The 18,216-nt window shown below is 46.4% G+C and overlaps 1 protein-coding gene across 2 annotated transcripts in view; it reads right to left on the reverse strand.

Moving 5' to 3' along the window:
- The window catches only part of SLCO2A1 (solute carrier organic anion transporter family member 2A1), a 57,713-nt gene extending 46,266 nt beyond the window's left edge, over positions 1–11,447 (reverse strand). For both annotated transcript variants that reach the window (XM_083616287.1, XM_083616286.1), the window contains exon 1: positions 10,370–11,447. In XM_083616287.1, coding sequence (XP_083472413.1) covers positions 10,370–10,447 — 78 coding nt within the window. In that variant the 5' untranslated portion in view covers positions 10,448–11,447. The remainder of the gene's footprint in view (positions 1–10,369) is intronic.
- Between the last annotated feature and the right edge of the window lie 6,769 nt (positions 11,448–18,216).

Genomic DNA, 18,216 nt, shown 5'->3' on the forward strand with positions numbered 1-18,216 from the left:
CAGTGGGTGACATTGGGCAAGTCACTGTCTCACACGGCCTGTGATTTGCCTCACAGGGTCCGTCTGCAGCAGTGGCGTAGCGTGGGGGTGCAGGGGGGGCCGGCCGCACCGGCCGCAACATCTGGGGGGCGCGCTCGCACTCGCAGCTCTCTGCCCCTACCTGGCTCCACGGGTTAGGGGACGCAAATTACTTGCCTTGCCTCGGGTGCTGATAACCCACACTACGCCACTGGTCTGCAGAAAAGAAAGGAGGAACGCACTGACAATATTCAGCTAGATGGACCAATGGTCGGACAACATAATGCAGCTTCCTTCACTCCTACAAAAATCCATGTAAACCACCCTAAGCTTCTTGGGTCAAGGGAAAAGATGGTATTAAAATACAATCAAGAAATACCTTAAAAGCTGCAGTTAACAGCAATCATGCTGATTACCTGAGTTAAGTTTGCTTCCTTGATCCTCCAAGACTACTATGGACAAAGCACCGTCAGAGGAATTCTCTCCCTCAGGTTTGTCACCTATTCATTAGGGCTTCCCCTCCTCAGCAAGTGTTGTTCCTACTGCTGTATCACTGCAATAAAGGCCCTGCTGATTTAGTTACCCAACAATTCACCAGTTTGTTTGCAGACTCCGGATTCCTGGAGTGCGTGTGCGTGTGCATGGTTCCATAGCTGGCTCTTTGTACTTGCACTGTTACTCTGTGCTAGATAAGCACAGGGAGTGGGGATTACCAGAGTTTCCTCTGCGTTTTCAAATCCCTTTTGTTTTTTTCTCTTGACCTACGCACTTATGCAACCTCCCTTCTCATACCGACACTGGAGGCCATGCCCTTGCCCGCAGTATCAGGAGCTCCCGCTGCTTAATTTGCTCGTGCTAGTCTTATCTGTGGTGACCACTCCTTGGTGAGATTTCGGCATGGAGCCACCTTACCCTCCCTCAGAAAAATGGGCCTGCCTGCTCTTGTTTCCCCTGAGTGGCCTGGCTCAGCTGGAACAGCTGCCCTCTTTGGGCACTTGCGGGTCACTCTGGCCTTATGATTGGCAGTTGTCCATGTCAAAATGCAACTTGACATCTCACTTGAGAAAGGCGCTGGCAGGAAGGCAAAATCCCGCTAAACAGCACAGGACAATTTGTAGATGAGATGTTCAAAACACATTTCTCCCCTCTCCCCTGGAATGATCCTGGAAACTGTAATTTCTGAAGGTTGTTCCCTTCAGGTGGGGGAATGTGCTCTGAATGTGCCTTGAATATATGGTGTGTACACAGACAGAGTGTGTGTGTTTGTGTCATCCAGCCATAAGTGGTTTATTTCATGCTTCTGAAAGAGCATCCTCTTTAATGTGCAACTGCCACCAAAAGGTGTGCTGGTCGAGAGAAGCAGCTATGCCCGACTCTAAATATGTTTACTCAAGTCCCACCAAGCTCAAGAGGATTTGTTCCCTAATAAGTGTGCATTGCTGTAATGAGGTCGTAATCATGTGCATAATTACTTGGAAGCAAGTCCTGTGGAACTCAGGGAGACTTACTTTTGAGTAAGCTTGCAAAGGCTGCACAGCTTAGGCACACCTACCTGAGAGTAAGCCCCACTGAACTCAACAGGACTTACTTCCCAACTTATTCTCTCCAGCTTGTCTCAGCAAGGCAAAAAGCAGGAAGGTCTCTTTGAAAAGAAAAGAACCAGCTCTTTCTCTCATTTACAGAGATCTCTCCTCCTCCAAACTACCCCCCACTTTTGGTGCTGCTGCCAAGATAAACACACACTACATCCTGATTCAATCACGAAGTTATCAACACTCTGCTTTCCTACCAACATTACATGAACCAGGTAAAAAGGCAGCAAGGGAGCCTTGCAACATCCTTTCAACTGCCGCACATTTGCTCTGAGCAAAGGCTGACATTTCTTCGAGCTGGAAGGAATCTGGCTTCCAAGCCTCAGTAAAATGTGTAGAATCCAAGGAATGACATCAGAAGCAACTCCACCAGTCAGGCACACAACACCTATTAATGGGTTCCAGGCCATTATTACTTCTCATCCTTACTTTAAACGCTTCAGCTGAAACCTTTTTGAGCTGAGGGTCAAGGAGCTTGCTAACCTTGCAAATAAATTAACAGAATGAACTAGTCTCCAGAGGGTTTTAATAGTGATCCTGTCTTCTACATACCCATGTTAGACAAGCCACAAAGGAAGCAACTCTCTTCCCATTCACAGAAATGAGATTGCACTATCATTGGGGTGTGGGTGGGGGAGAATCTCATTCCCCATGGGTGACAAGAAAAATGGCTTCTTGCAAGACTGTGGAACAGTTACAATCAGTTCTGGCACTCCAATTACTGGATGCATTTCTTGAAATGAGTAAGCCAGCCAAGGAAACTTACTAGCCAGCCAAGAGGCTAGCTTCCTGCCTTTCAGTGTCTCATGAGAGGGGAGCAGGGGTGTTTTTCATGACCAGGCATGGAAATGGAGCTTATGCTTGTAAACAGTGTCCTTCTAACAAGGGGACTGGTGGAGAAGGAATGCTCTGTTCCCCACTCTGTCAGTCTGTCTTGGTATGAGGCAGCTTCCTATGAATTCTTGGCCATCATTGAATTCCTGGCCACCATAGACTACAAAGCAAGTGCTATTGCAAAGTCGGATTAAGCAAGACTTCCTGTTCTTCTAAAAAAGCAGTGACCCCCCTTCCCCCCTCACAGCACTCCACAAGACCAGTGAATTTCTGGTCTTAATTCCCCCAAAGATTTGGGACACTTGGAAACCAGAGATCCACATCCTTTTTGACTTCATCCTGTTGCATTTTGCTCCCTGACAAACCCATCCTCAACTGCGACCAGGGGTATAGTGTGGAGGGGGCCAGGGGGCCATAGCCCCGGGCACGTGATTTTCAGGGGGCGTGAACCAGGCACCCCCATGCAGGGATCCCTGTCCCACCCTGTGTGCCACTGGGGATTTCTGGGCCCCGGAACCCGGCCTGGCCCTGATTTGTATAGTGTATATAGGTCACCAAATTTACTTCTCCTTAGCAAACACATTTTAGATTTTCAGTACAAAATATACACAGTTTTGGTCTGAGTATGGGCTTCTGTCTCTGTTGATACATATTGAACTAAGATGGGCAATGCCTAGATAGGAGCATCTATGACTGCTGGTGTGAATGGCTGCTTAACTGAATTTGTTGCAGACTGTATACTTTTTTGCATCTGAATGTGTCTATCACACACATGTACACCTAATTGCCAATTGAGGGTAATGCTTCATACATCTGATGAAGTGGACTCTGCATGCCACAAAAGCTGATGCCACAAAAAATGTATTGATCTTGAAGGTACGACATTGGTTTTGGTGCAAGAGACCATTCCAGAAGTTGGACTAGGACTGATTTAGCCAGCAATCCTAACCATTCTCCGATCAAAACCCGCCTTTCCTAAACCTTTAAAACAAAATAACAGCCAATGCATTTGTTCGAGATGGTCTCCCCTTTTTCCCATGCTGAAATGGAAATGAACTTCTAATCAGATCTGGCATTTCTGGTTGCTTAATTCTGAATTGAGGTTTTCCATTATTAGGTCAACAACAATCTTACAAAGTAAGAGCAAAAGCTTTCAGGTTTTCCAAAACTCTTCACCAGGCTAAATTAAAACAAAGCAAAGTGGAAGGAACTCGTGGAAGACACCATGAATCTGCATCTGGTCAGAGTCTTGTGGCAGAATGTGGGCAGAAGGAGATGTTCGAATGAGGAGGTTGGCTCCCTCCTCCCACACTGGGCCATAAGACTCTGACCAGATGAAGACTCATGGCATGATCGCCAGCTCAGTTTCTCCCTTTTCCCTAAGCCACTCTCTTAGCCATCCAGCCTGGTGGAAGAATTTTTTTTAAACTCAAAAGCTTGCACATTATTTCACAAGATGAGTTTAATAAAGGGTATTGTCCTAAAATAGATTTTGGATATTTTATCACGGTCCAAAAAAGCTACCTTTACTTTTTTTTGTTAACAATCCACTTCCTCAGCAACTCTTATTACTTTCAGCTGCCAATTCCCCAGAAGCTCCCAAATGTCTCCGTGCAGCTTCTTATCTATGAATTTGCCATGATGAGCAGATATCTAAGGACCACGATACTAGCGGTACCAGCTCCCTTCTCTTCCTCCTCCTCCTCCATCACTAGCTGTGGCTAAACATCAGCAGTTAGGGGCCTCTGAGCTCCCACCTCAAGAGTCATGTGGAAGTGATTCAGCCTCTCCCACAGCAGATGAAGGATAACCGGGATGGGGGGGGGCAGAGAAAGAAATACTCAGCACAGAGGGCTTTCTCTGAAAAGGCTGCTGTTTGTTATTTCTGGAGTAACTTTTGAGAAAGGCATTCTGTAAACACCGTGCCATAAAATAAATAGGAGCTCCATTATCTTGTGCCGACAGACCAGAGCTTGAGGGGTGTATTTAACAGAGAAATGCATTGTACCGGAACCAGAGCAATGTTTAGCAGCTGCTGCTGGAGCTTATGAAAGTAACGCTGCTTGTTTAGTTTCTCTGGCACAGCCAACAACGTCTGCGCAGGTAGGGTCTTGGCACTGCCCCAGCTCTCGCCTGGGGAAGACAAAGCGAGGACTAAACCTCAGCTCCACACAGACATCATCCCGCCAGGGGCAGGGCTGCCTTGTTGTCATAACGGAGAGGAACACGGGACTGCCGCTCTCCATCCTGCAAGCAAACAGATTGCCGGGTGGAGAGAACCCATCCCAAGCAAACTTGCCATGCCGATGGAACACAACAACAAAAGGTAGCAAAATCATCATTGTGCCAACACCAGCATTCATTCTTACGATGGGAAACCAGGGAAAGCTTCAAACCTAGCATGCTGGCTAATGAATACTAATGAATTTCTGCAGTGGTCCTGCTGCCAGACTAAACAGCATGTTTCCACATGTGCAGGCGTGCGCACACACAAAACTGTGGAGAAACACAACTGCTGTGGGATTTGAAAGGTGACTATGACCCCATTCAGAAATGACAAGGTGAAGTTTCCACAAATTGAGTGGGTGTAGAACAGGAGTAGGGAACCTCAAGCCGGGGGCGGGGGGAGGAGGCAGATGCAGCTTTCTAGGCCAAGCCTGCTTTCCCCAGGCTACACCTCCTCACCACTCCAGCCTCTTGACTTCCCCAAGTGCCTTTGCCTGGCTGAAATGTGTCCTTAAACTGCTCGCCTGGCCGGTGCATGGAGAGAAGTGTGTGGGGTATATACATGGGTGACTATGCAGAAGCCTCTGACTTCTGCTTGGCTGGAAGGCAGTCTACTGTACTAAACGTATGGATCACATCCACCCTTTGACCAGTTTTTGCCACTGGCATGCGACCCTCTGGGAGGATCACCGTGATGGAATGTGGTCCTCTTGAAAAAGGTCCTCCACCCCACCTTCGTATAAAAGCCACAGGGATCAAGGTCCAGATGAACCAGCATGGTGAGCAGAAAGTTGGATTAGAACCAGGGGGACTCGGGTTCAAATGCCCACTCATGGCCTATCATTTTCTCGCAACACTCTCAGTCTGATCTAGCTCAAAGCCTTGCTCTGGGGACAAAATGGGGAGAGAAAAGAACTACGTATGAGATACTTGGGGGGGGGGAGGGCAAGATAAAAATGCAGCAACAATAAATGCAAAAGTAACAGATAAACCCACTGCAGCTGAAGGTATTGTGAAACAGCAAGCGTCTGACTAGGGGGCTTGTGGCAAATATATGTTTATTTACAAACTTCTTGTCCAGGTTTAATGCTGGCTTGGTGGTACAAGCTTTGCTTGGGTTCTAAATCATTTTGTTCAATCACAGAGTACAGGGTTAGCTCCGGAGGTTCTGTGTAGAACATTTGCATCAGACACAAAGCAAACTCATTTGACCTGGTAGGGTAAGTAGTTTGGGATAGGGGTGGCCTGAGAGAGGCCATTCTCCATGGCAGCCCCTAAGCTGTGGAATTCCCTTTCCCAGAGTGATTCTCCTGACACCATCACTATGCAGCTTTCTGCAAAAGGCTGTGTCTTAGTGTAGGCCCAGGTCATAAAGCCTGAGCTTCCACAGCCGCCGCCTGCCATGAACCATCATTGGGACAATTTGCAGCAACGGCAGGAGGTATGTTCTATACTTGTGACAATATTTTATCCTCTTGTTAATTATGCTGCTTTACATGTGCATTCTATAGTTGACTTCCTTTAGTAATGTTTTCTTTTGAAGTGTTTAGGATAACTGCTTTTTTGTTAACTTTGCTACGTTAAATGTGCATTCTGTACTTGACCTCCTTTGTAATGTTTTATTTTGAAATCTTTTAAGATAATATTTTAGTTCCCTGTTAAACATGCTGCTTTGAATGTATACTTTTTATTTGACTTTGTAGCATTTTATTCTGGATTGTTTAATTTGATGTTTTAATTTAGGCTATAAACAGCTTTGAATATTTTCCCCTTAAAAACAGAAAGCTGTAAAATGAACAGTAATAATAACAATAAAATGCTGAAAACACACCTCTTTACTCTGCCCTTTGACACTTGAGAAGTGTGTGTTCGGGACCCACCCTATTCCCATGACTGTAATTTATTGTAACTAGTTTTAATACCGAATTCTTGTAAACTGCCCTGCAACTTGGCGTTGGTGAAGGACAGGCAATACATTTATTGATGTTATTAATATTAATATTAATGATTAAAGGTGCTTCTTCCTACAGAGTTATCCTAGGTAAGCGCACCAGTATGCTCACTTTGTAGGGCCTATCCCAACTCTGAGAATGGGAAGGGAGGAAAAAGGTCAAGCGTGTTTGCTTTTGACCCAGAAAAATTCAAGGCAGGGAATATTTGTTCTCACTTGAGGGCTTTCCTCCCTGCACGCCCTGAGCCAGCCAAAGCACTTATAATCGGCTAGCCTGCCTCATGAAACCTCACATTTATTATGGGAACGCTGATAAAAACCCTTTCTGCAATGCTATTGTCAAGATTGTAAACAGCACGGTTGCATAACGTTAGTGGCCAACATACAACTGCCTCCACCTCTTCACCAGCTCTGGAATGTGCAAGTGAGACTCACTGGAAAAATATGTCCCCGTTGCTTCAAGGAAGGAAATATAGGATTGTGCTTCTCTGGGCATCTGCAATGTATTCACACCCATGACCAGTTCCCTAGGATGACAAGTGTTTATTTATCTGTACCCAACTCTGTCCCTGGACAGGGAAGCTTACAGCAATTTCATCACTGCCCAAAGAGCTCTCAATCTAAACAGGTTTCTATCCCTCCACTCTCATTTGGGATTATGTTACTAATCCCAACAGCTTCCCTTGAAACTCTTTCCCCTCCCACCAGGACTTTTTTCTTTTCTTATTTGCATCCTTTATTCATACAAACTGGAAGTTTCCTCTTGAAACAGTTTCCCTCTTGGGAAAGTTTGCCCAGCTAAAGGTACTTTTTCTCTCTCCAGAGCTCTCCTGCTCAGGTTGGACCTGTAAGGTCAAGAAAGATGCTATAGGATTGAGTTCTAAAGCTGCAAAGCTATGAGCACTCGCTCGGATCAAGTCCCATCAATATAAATAAATATATCATAATGATCATTTTATTGGCACTCTCTGTTAATATATGCATGCATCTGGCTGCAGTGGTGCCAAACTACACACTACATTACAAGCATGGGTTGCACTTGTGCCATCAAAAAGAGCAGTCAAATGGTGGTGGAAAGATCCAGACAAAGGCCATGGGGGGGCAATATGGAAGCACTTAATCCTCCCCCTCCCTGTTTTGTGATGTATTTGCCCTGGGGCGGGGGAGGGGGGAGCTGCTAACTGCACCAGTACCAGTTTCCTTCCCCGTGTAAACAGACCTGAGGGAGCAATTTTCACCAGGACCATAATGTGTAGGTTAACTCCCTCCTGCTCTTGTAAGTGGTGCCATCAAGGCAGGACTTTGGGGCAAAAGACCAGGTCTCCATTCAGCAGAATAATCAGGAAGGCCCCCTAAGGCAGCAGTAAGCCAAATAGTTGTTGTTGTTTAGTCGTTTAGTCGTATCCGACTCTTCGTGACCCCATGGACCAGAGCACGCCAGGCACTCCTGTCTTCCACTGCCTCCCACAGCTTGGTCAAACTCATGTTCGTAGCTTTGAGAACACTGTCCAACCAAAGCCAAATAGTACACATTCCCATCTAAAGAGAGAGTGTGTCCCCACCCCCCGACATAAGATCATCATGCCCAGAGCCTAGAATTCCCTATCCACAGCACGGTCCCAAATCAGATTGCCCCACAAAGCTCCTATTTTTCCCCCTTCAGTTACAAAAAATGCACAAGTGCAAAACACGCACTCAACACAGCATGCCCCACAGCACTGTATTAAGACCTCCCTCTCAATAAAGCCATTGTGCTTCGCTTTTATTTCCTTTTCTAATTTCTGAACTTCTTTGGTGGCCACCGACTCCTAAGGAAGGGGATCAGATGCTATACTTCTTTCCCCAGCTGGTTAGCAGCTGCCCTGCTTCTCTCAGCAAGAGGAATATGCTGCTAAGCCAGACTGTCCTCTGCAAAGACAGCATCCTTCAGCACTTCGGCAATCTTCTGGATCGGCAACAGCATGCAACAACGACCGCTACTTACCGTATTTTTCGCTCCATAAGACACACTTTTTTCCTCTTAAAATCTAAGGGGAAATGTCTGTGCGTCTTATGGAGCAAATGTGTGGTCCCTGGGGCTGGGGGGGGGGACCCAGGCTTCCCCTGCCAGCCCAGACCTGCTCTTTGGGGCTGGGGGGGGGAGCCGAGCTTCCCCTGCCAGCCCCGTCAAGCTCCTGAGCAGCTTTGGGGTAGCCCGCAAAGCCTCCGCAGGGCAGCAGGGAGCCTTCATCCCGCTGCCCTGGGGAGGCTTCGCGCGGCTATCCCTGGCTTTTGCGGGAGGTGGGGGAAGGGACAGAGCGAGGCTCTCTCACTTCCCCCACCTCCCGCAAAAGCCCCCAAGAGCCACATATTTTTTTTCTTGAATTCTCCCCCCAAAGAGTAGGTGCGCTTATGAAGTGAACAATACGGTACTTCTGAGTGTCATTATTACTCATATATGAGGCAGGGAAATGCACACACGTTCAAGAGACAACATTCATCCAATTACGGAGTATCATCTCCAATAAGGGGAGGGGAGAGATAAAAAAGGGAGGATTAAAACAGCAACACCAAGGAACATCAAGATTTCCAGAAGGCAAAAGTAAGGACGGCTTCCACTCCAGAGGAGAAGCAATTATTTACAGCACCATCCAAGACAAGGTCTTTGAATTAAAAATCAATTCCCACTGAGTTCCAGGTTAACAAATCTGTGGATTGGGGTGAAAGCACTCAGGTGCAGGTAAATAAAGCCGGATGTTTGTCGGTGAGGAGAGGAGAGCACTATAAATGTTGGTTACAGGTACAATGGAGAATTTATATGCTACTTTATGATCCCTATCCAGACTGTGTTGCAACCGGAGCAATATATTCAGTGTTTGTTAAACTCAAAAATAATTGCCATTTAGTTATTTAGCATTTACTTCAGGTAAGTGTGCACAAGACTGCAAAATAATAGCACAGCCCTATGCAAGTTTATTCAGAGATATGTCCTACTGCGTTCAGCGAGGATTACTACTCCCAAGTAAGTGTGCGTAGAACTGCAGCCTTATTCCCCAGTCCTATCCATGTTCACCCATAAGTAATTCAGTGAGGCTTACATACAATCCAAACCTGGAGTTCAACCAGTGGAATTTAAATCAACATAATTTATGCTGGTTTAAGTCCAAAAAAGGGTGTGTGGCAGGGATGGGACAGGGCAAGGAGAGGCTATTCCAAATCCCTTTCAATCCATCTCATGACCTGGCAAGTCAGCAGAACTTAGCTGGCAAAAAGGGAATTGCAGGTCAAATTCCTCCCAGAGTTTGGAATAGGGTAACTTAAAACCAGTGCAATTTACATGATTTTCCTATAGTCAGGGTTGCGCAGTACAACGCAAACAGTATTGCAGCCTCAACCGTGCAATCCTATGCAGGGCTGCTCAGGATTACATTCCACCTAGTTCAATGGGATTTACTCCCAGGTAAGTGGGCACAGGATTGCATCCAACTCTGGGAATTTAAATCTGAAACAGATTGCTGTCAATGGAATCCACGACCACGAGATGAACCCGGTCCAGTCTCTAACTAAATGCGCTCGGAGGTCGCTTTGAGAGCAAGCGCTTCCTTGGCATCAGGAGTCGGACTGACTGGCAGTACTCGTGCGCTACAGAAGCCGAACTCCAAAAAAGCCCGAACATAAAAATACACACAGTTTCATTCAAAGTAATGAATGAGAAACAAGCCATTGCACCATCCCCCAAGCAGCAAAGCTGCACCGGGGGACCCCTTACCTTGATGTTACAGAAGACGCTCGCGGAGCAGGTGTTCCCAATCCTGGGCGCTTTGCCGTTTTCCGGCGCCATCCCCATGGTCTGCTCGGCGCGATCTGGAGACTCCTCGGGAGACAAAGGGCGAGTTAGCCCGGAGCCTCAGCAGCCCGTCCCTCGTTGCCCGCGCTCGTGAACAGCCTAGCTCAGGTGCCTGCCTTCTTCGCAACCTCCCCGTGAGCCAGTACGGAAAGCTGCCCGGGCGAAAGAGCGCGGAGCGTGCCGTTTTTATAACTCTGCGGCGCACTCCGAAGCGATGATGAAACTTTCTTTCTCCTCCCTCTTTCCCTCTAGTGCGTAAAAGCAGGCGCTGGGAAATGCGCCACCGGGCACACGGCGCTTCCCGCCCGAAAAGCAGGTGGGAGCTTTTCGCTCTCCGAGGGGACGGGCAAAATTTCCCTCTCGATCCCTCCCAAGAGATCAACCCCGCAGGAAGTCAGACCCTCAGGAGGGAGCGCCGGCAAATCCCTTCCCTCCGAGTTCCTCGGCTCCAAAACCGCGCGCTCCGTGGGGAGACGTGGGGCTGCAGGCTCCGGCTTCTTCTCCGAGGTTTCCGGCTGAACCTGCCGTCGGGGCCTCTTGTGAAAGCGTCGTCGGTGGGGTGGCGGGCGAGGCCGCTCGCAGTCTCTCCGAGCACGGCATGCGCCCTCCACATGTGCGAGGTCAGGCTTCGACCTGCGGTCGGTTTGGCTCCAGCCCTTAGCTTTCCAAAGGCCCCTGGCCGGGGAGTGGCGCCCGTGGCACGGGGCGTTTGCGCAAAAGAATCGATCTCCCCCGGCCGTTTTACGCACGGCCGGCCTCGACGGAGAAGGGCTTCGCCGTGGCCTAGGCTGCTCTCTGCAGCTCGGAGCGAGGCGGGCCGCTGTCCCTGCAGACAACATGGTCCAAGCAGGCGAACCTAGCCGGTGGGCGCTTCTTTTCCCCCGTTGCTTGGAAGCCCAGTCGCCCCGCAGTTACCTCGAGAGGCACTGACACAACGGAGGCCTGACCCCGCGAGCGGCCCAGCATGTTCGTCTCCGGGAGGCCAACGGGATTGAACCGATTCGATTAAATATTAACCTCCCCAACGTGGCTGAGGTGGCTCTGGGCTGCCTGATCTGTGTCTACAAGTATAGCAAAATGAAGTGAGGGAACTCTGCTATCTTCAATAAGCAAACGCTTGCAAGGAGAAAACTAGCAGATCACGGAGAGGAGGGGCTAGGACCTTTTCCTTCTTGTATTAGTTTTCTACTGGCAGGGCATTGTGTGTGTTTGTATTTAGCTAAAAAAAGGGAAACTTTCAATGACAGCATCCCCCGCCCCCAGTAACATTTTCCACCTACAAGTTGAGGTCTCTTCCCTCCTCCTGCCTCATGGGGAGATCTGGATCAAGAAACCCCAGTTATATTCAGGCTGCTTGTTAGTAGAAAATGGTGACATTTGGGAAACTTCTCCAGTGAGCCAGCTGGTATGGACCCTTTTATTGTGGGTCCTTCCCCGTTCCACTGTAGTATGGAGTAGTTAAATAGAGACCAACAAAATGGCATTCCCATGAGTTCTCCCTTATGAAAGCTCATGCACCACAAAGTAATCTTTAAGGAGACTTGGAGCTTTGTCTCCTGCTCTTCAGTGCTTAATCTCAGCTTCTATACATCCATTTATATGGCATTAATTTTTCCATAGCTCAGGCAGCCTGCTGCCCCCTTTCTTCCCGCCCAACAGTCTCTTAGTATCTTGGTTTTCTGTCCCTCCATAGCCTCTGTAAGAACTACTTGCTCTCCAAGTCTATCCTTTACCAAGAACTCAGTAAACCCCTGAAGACGGACAGCAAAAGGTGACATTTTCCCTACTCCCATTCCTCTGCCTCTCAAGTCAACCTGTAATGAAACGACCAACCTGCTACTTGCATCAACTACCACCTCATGTCCTACCTCCAGTAATGGGGGACAGTTATTCATCATCTCCATTGCAGCTTTTGGAATAGATCGAGACGTGTCCATCTTCTCTGCCTCTCGAGCAAAAGCTCATCTCATCATCCTTTCACTATACTTGAAACCCATTTTTATCTTGATCACCACCTGCAAGATCTCAGCCTCTTGATGTTCCTATTACGCCATGTCCCTAGAATGAAATATTAGCCACTCAAAGTTAAATGATAACTAGTTCTTAAAATAGGTTCCCACCCACCCCCAGTTCTTGCTTTTTTTAAGGTCTCTGGGTCAAAGAGATTTTTATGGCAGATGGATGAAAACTTGGCCACAAAAAATGCCTTCTTAAGTGAAGCTACAAATGGAGTGCAAGACTCATGGGCAATGGCACATACTAGATGTTCCCCTTGACTTAGCACAAACAATTTCATAAAAGATGCAGTACAAACAGAGAAATCTTTTCCTCAGAACCCCAGCAGAATCTACGGAAGAATAAAGCACACCACTGGGCAGCTTTCCAAAATCACTTGTCATGTGTTTAACTTGCTTGGAATAAGCCCTTTCCTTTCTTATCCTTTTTACCCCAAATTCAGCATGAAGTAAGCTCAAACTTGAGTATCCTATACTGCCAAGTTCCAAATATCATATTTTTCCATGTATAAGATGATGGTTTTTATTATTAACAAATGTTAAAAATTGGGGGTCGTCTTATACACAGATATTGCAGGGGGGACTGGCGACTGGTGGCAGCCGCAAGCAGGAGATTGTCAGTGGTGATTGGGTGGGCGATTGTTGGCTGTTGCAAGGCCTGCTGACGATTGGCTGCTACTACAGCAATTGGGTGGCGATTGGCGACTGCTGGCGGCAAGCGGGCAGACGATTGGTGGCTTTGGGGAGGCATGCGATTGGCAGAAGTCGTCAGGTGGGTCAGCATTTGTCAGTAATCCCCCCCCAAAAGCTCAACACCTCTGGGCAATCTCCTCCCGTTTCCTTAATTTGGGGTCCCAAAAAATAGGGGTTGTCTTATACACAGAAAAATACAGTAGTCCATGGAATCATTTCCCAACTATAAGCCATGGAACCTGCTGCACCCTTCCAGTTTTTCATAAGTGTGTATGGTTTGGAGCTGTCAACTTTTATGAGCCTGTGGGCATATATGCAAACCAGAGAAACTCATAGTCACCATGCAGACACTACAACCACACACAAATGTGTACACACACATGGCACGCATGACAACTGCATATGTATCAAAACCACACATGTGCACATTAACTCTCCTTGCCAGAAATTAGTTTGTGGGGCAAAGGGTTTGCTTCCCGCCCCCCAACACGGGATTTGATAGAGATCTTCCTGGAGACTACAGACAAATTTCTAGGAAGATAAACCTTCACTGAAGAGCACCCACAGCAATTAGGCTGGGGGGCGGGGGGAAGCCTGTTGGCGCCTGGCGCCCACAAGGTCCCATCCTGCCCCCCACGCTGAAATTTGGCTTCAAAATTTTTAGTCAATGGAATTATTTTAAGCTTAACCTCAAAACAGGGAGCATTTTTGGCATGCCCTCCCACACTACAATTATGCTGGGGGAGGGGAACCCAATTCAATCCTAATTTCAGCTGGGGGTGGGCACACAGGTACAAAATAATGTCTCCGTGGGTGTTGGCAAACCATGACAGATAGGTCCCATAGATGAAAGCTAACTATTTGAGGCTTGCAAATTGGGAGCAAGGCAAGGATAATATGAAAGAGATTGTACCTAGATGCTTATTTTCCTCTTTACCCCTTTTCATAAATGGCAAAACGTTATTACAAAATGTAAACAACCAAAGGAAACCTATAATAAATATAGTAAATGAAGAACCCAAGCTCAAAATCCCTGGATGTGTCATAGAAAAAAATCCTGGGCCTGTTCTCCCCCTATTCACAAAGAGTTTCCCCAAACAAACCATACAGCCAATTGGGAGTCAGGGCAGCAATAATTTCCTACTCAAATTTTCTTATACCTCCTGTACAAACCTCCCCCTCTAAAGAAAACCGACACATTGCCACTTAAATCAGTGACCTGTTGCCCTACCTGCAGTAATGGGAAATAATTATCCTACATCATTTCTGCATCGGCTATTGATGTAGTTTTCTCTCTCTCCATCTAACAAAAGCCTGTTGTGTCCTTGGAAAAATTGCATGCATGTTTTATTCTTAAACACTTTCTTATCTTTGTTCCATCCTCCGGCTTCTCTCCAGTTTATCAGTTCCCCTCAATTTCCAGCAATTAGGGATGAGGAAGATTCACTTTGCACCTAAAGGCAAACCTACCTAATTCACACTTTATGAAACACAAGAACTGAAACACAGCAGTCTTTCAAAATGTGCACCTCTTTGAACTTCACAACACTGTCCTCCAGCCAAGCAGTGTGTACAAAAATGCATATACTAGGGTAAAAGTTTGCATGCAAATGCATCTAGTAGTGAAAGTTACATACATAAATGCATTGTATTTGGAAAAATTGTTTTGCAAAAATCTGTGTAAGGGAAAATTGCTCACAAAATGTGTATATGGGCGAAATTTGCAAAAAAATGATCATGAATTTTCATCAGAACTCCCCCCCCCCCAATCGTAAATGGGAATCATGAAAATGTAGAGAACTGAACTTAAGCTTGGGAAAATGAGAGACTGAAATCGACACGTTCTCTCATCCCCACTGACTATTTATAATTCCACATGTTATCTTCCAGCTGAACATATAACCCTCCAGTGGAAGCAAATCAGGTCCAAATTATACATTACAAAGCAGGCAGGTCCAGGAGTCTCAGGGTTGCTTTTAAAGTGAAAACCAGCTGGAACATGGGGGGGGGGGGTGTATGCAATTGGAAGCAGAGGGTTTTCTGCTTTTCCCACCCAAGCACACCCCCCCATACGTTTTTACCTCGCACAGCAGGAGAAGCAGCTGGAGTACTGCTGTTGTGAGTTTAATCACAAAAAAGCAGTCAGGGGAAAGACTTAAGCAGCCCTCTGCTGCCATTTCAGCACTCCCAGCTTCAGCCTTCTATGGCTGCTTTTCATTAAATAATTTGTTTTAAAAGTCAGGATGCTGTTATATGCTTCTGCCATGTAACATCTGGTTTGGTCCACCAGAGTCTTCAAAAAATAACCCGAGGAAAAATTATTTTAATGATTGTGATCATAGTAAACCTTTAAATACTGGGACTTCTTGGGCATTCCACATAGGCATAGGTTTGTAAAACTGCAGTCCTAACCCTGCTTACTTGATTTCAGTGGGACTTACTTCTGAATAAGGATTGCAGTCTAGGGGCACTATTTTCCAGTGGGATTCAGTCGCCTTCTGGCAAATTCAGGTTGCCTGGTAAAAGCTGATATGGAGCTCTTGCACCTGATTCCCTAAAACAAACAAAAAAACTGGAATTTGTGAGGAAAGTGTCAGGAAAATACGTTGGAAAGTGTGGGAAAACATTTGTCTAATGCAACATCATTTAACCTCTCCACAAACAGGATTCAAGATGACTTAAACAGGTTGGAGAAGTGGGCCCAAATTAAGAAAATGAATTTCAATAGGGACAAATGTCAAGTTCTGCACTTAGGCAGGAAGAACCAGCTGTGCAAATGTAAGATGGGGGACACCTGGCTTGCCAGTAGGACATGTGAAAAGGATCTAGGGGGTCTTAGTAGACCACAAGCTTAACACGAGTCAGTGGTGTGATGCAGCAGCAAAAATAGCTAAGTCCAATTCTAGGCTGCATGAACAGAAATATAGTGGCCAGATTAAGGGAAGTCATAGTACTGCTCTATTCTGCCTCGGTCAGGCCCCACCTGGAGTCTTGTGTCCGTTTCTGGGCACCATAGTTTAAGGATATTGACAAGCTGGAATGTATGCAGAGGAGGGCGACTCAGATGATCAAGGGTCTAGAAACCAAGCCTTATGAGGAATGGTTGAAGGAGCTGGGTATGTTTAACCTGGAAAAGAGGAGACTGGAAGGAGATATGATAGCCATCTTCAAATATCTAAAGGGCTGTCACACGGAAGAGGGAACATACTTGTTTTCTCTTGCACTGAAGGGTAGGACCACTGGATCCAAATTATAAGAAAGGTGATTCTGATCAAACATTGGGAAGAATTTCTTGATGGTAAGAACTTAACTTGGAACCAATTTACCTATGAGATGGCCTTACCCCATATGTACTTACTCAACCACTTCCATCTGCGGAACTGGCACTTTTATAAGTGCCCCATAACACCTGCACCACATCTGTAAGAACTCTATTTAGTGTGGCAGCACTGACACTTCATAACTGTGCATTGATAACAGAGAGGTGCCTTTGCTGTATTCTCTCCGGCACCTGCCCAGATGTTTAGAAAGTTTGTGTGAGTTTAATCTACCTCAGTATATAATTTTTTAAACCTATACAGTGGTACCTTGGTTTAAGAACTTAATTCGTTCTGGAGGTCTGTTCTTAACCTGAAACTGTTCTTAACCTGAGGTACCACTTTAGCACCGTCGCCGCGCAATTTCTGTTCTCATTCTGAGGTAAAGTTCTTAACCTGAGGTACTCTTTCTGGGTTAGCAGAGTCTGTAACCTGAAGTGTCTGTAACCTGAGGTACCACTGTATTCAATCAAGCAGTATATAAATTTTATGAAATAAACAGCTGTTCAACCGTAAAAGGGACTACCTCAGAAGGTAGTGGACTCTCTTTCATTGGAGGTTTTTCAGCAGAGGTTGGATGGCCATCTGTCAGGGATTCTTTAGCTGCAATTCTTGCATTGCAGGGGGTTGGACTAGATGACCCTTGAGATCCCTTCCAACTCTACGATTCTATGATTCTATTAACAGAACTTCTGGAAGTGACCTTAGATGGCATTTGGGGAGAGAGACCAGAGAGACAAGTGAACAGCAACCTCCCACCCACCCCCTCTTTCACATACTTTAATGTCCAGCCTTGTTTCTGAATGCTTGAATAGTATAGCATTTAGCTTTGAAGTTGCCATTTACCCTTTGAAGGCTAAATAATCCGCCTGTGGTTATTTCAACATAGGACACAGTGAGATACCAAAATGTGCCACATAACAAACCTGAGGTGGAAACTGTGGGGCATATCCTTCCATATTGTAATTTTTACCCTGGTTTCTGTGATCGTCCATTTAACCTCCTACTGACCTCCTTACATGCTAGGTCAATTAATTATTATGTGATGCATTTGTTTCTAGACAATAACCTACCTGTCGATTTGTCAGTTTCCACATCTTTTCAGCAGCAGGAAATAGGGTTAGAAAGCAGTCAAGAAAGCTGAAGTATTTCCCCATTTATTTCTGATTTTTTAGATACTGCTTTTCACGAAGGAGTTGCAAAGCACTTTGTACAGGGATATTAAAACAGCGAGCACAAATGATTAAAGTAATAAAATGGCAAAGGCAAGTTATAAAGGGGATGGGAGAGCTTTTTGAAAGCTAAATCTTTCCTCCTTTTAGAGTCTCCACAGTCTTCTGAATGCCAGTTGCTGTGTCCTGGGAGCCACAAGAAGGGAGAGTCCTCATGAGCTCAGGCTCTGCTCGCTGGTTTCCCACAGGGAATAGGGTGGCCACTGTGAGAACAGGATGCTGGACTAGATGGGCCATTGGCCTGACCCAGCAGGGCTGCTCTTACATCCTTGAGACGGCTCTTGAGTATCCCTATGGGGGGGCCTTTGGGAAATGGAGAAGCCACCTCAGCAGGAAGGCGGGGTGTATTAGTTGCATGATCCTGGATGGACCAATGATCTGGCCTAGTGAAAGGCAGCTCCCCATGTTCCTAATTCTGGCTAGAGAGCTATGTGTGTCATGGGCCCTGAGTTTGAAGGGACAGACTACCTACACACCATACATTTGAAACACATGTGAAGCACACAACTTTC

The sequence above is a fragment of the Podarcis filfolensis genome (assembly GCF_964270895.1).
Source record: "Podarcis filfolensis genome assembly, chromosome: 5".
Classification (NCBI taxonomy): domain Eukaryota; kingdom Metazoa; phylum Chordata; class Lepidosauria; order Squamata; family Lacertidae; genus Podarcis; species Podarcis filfolensis.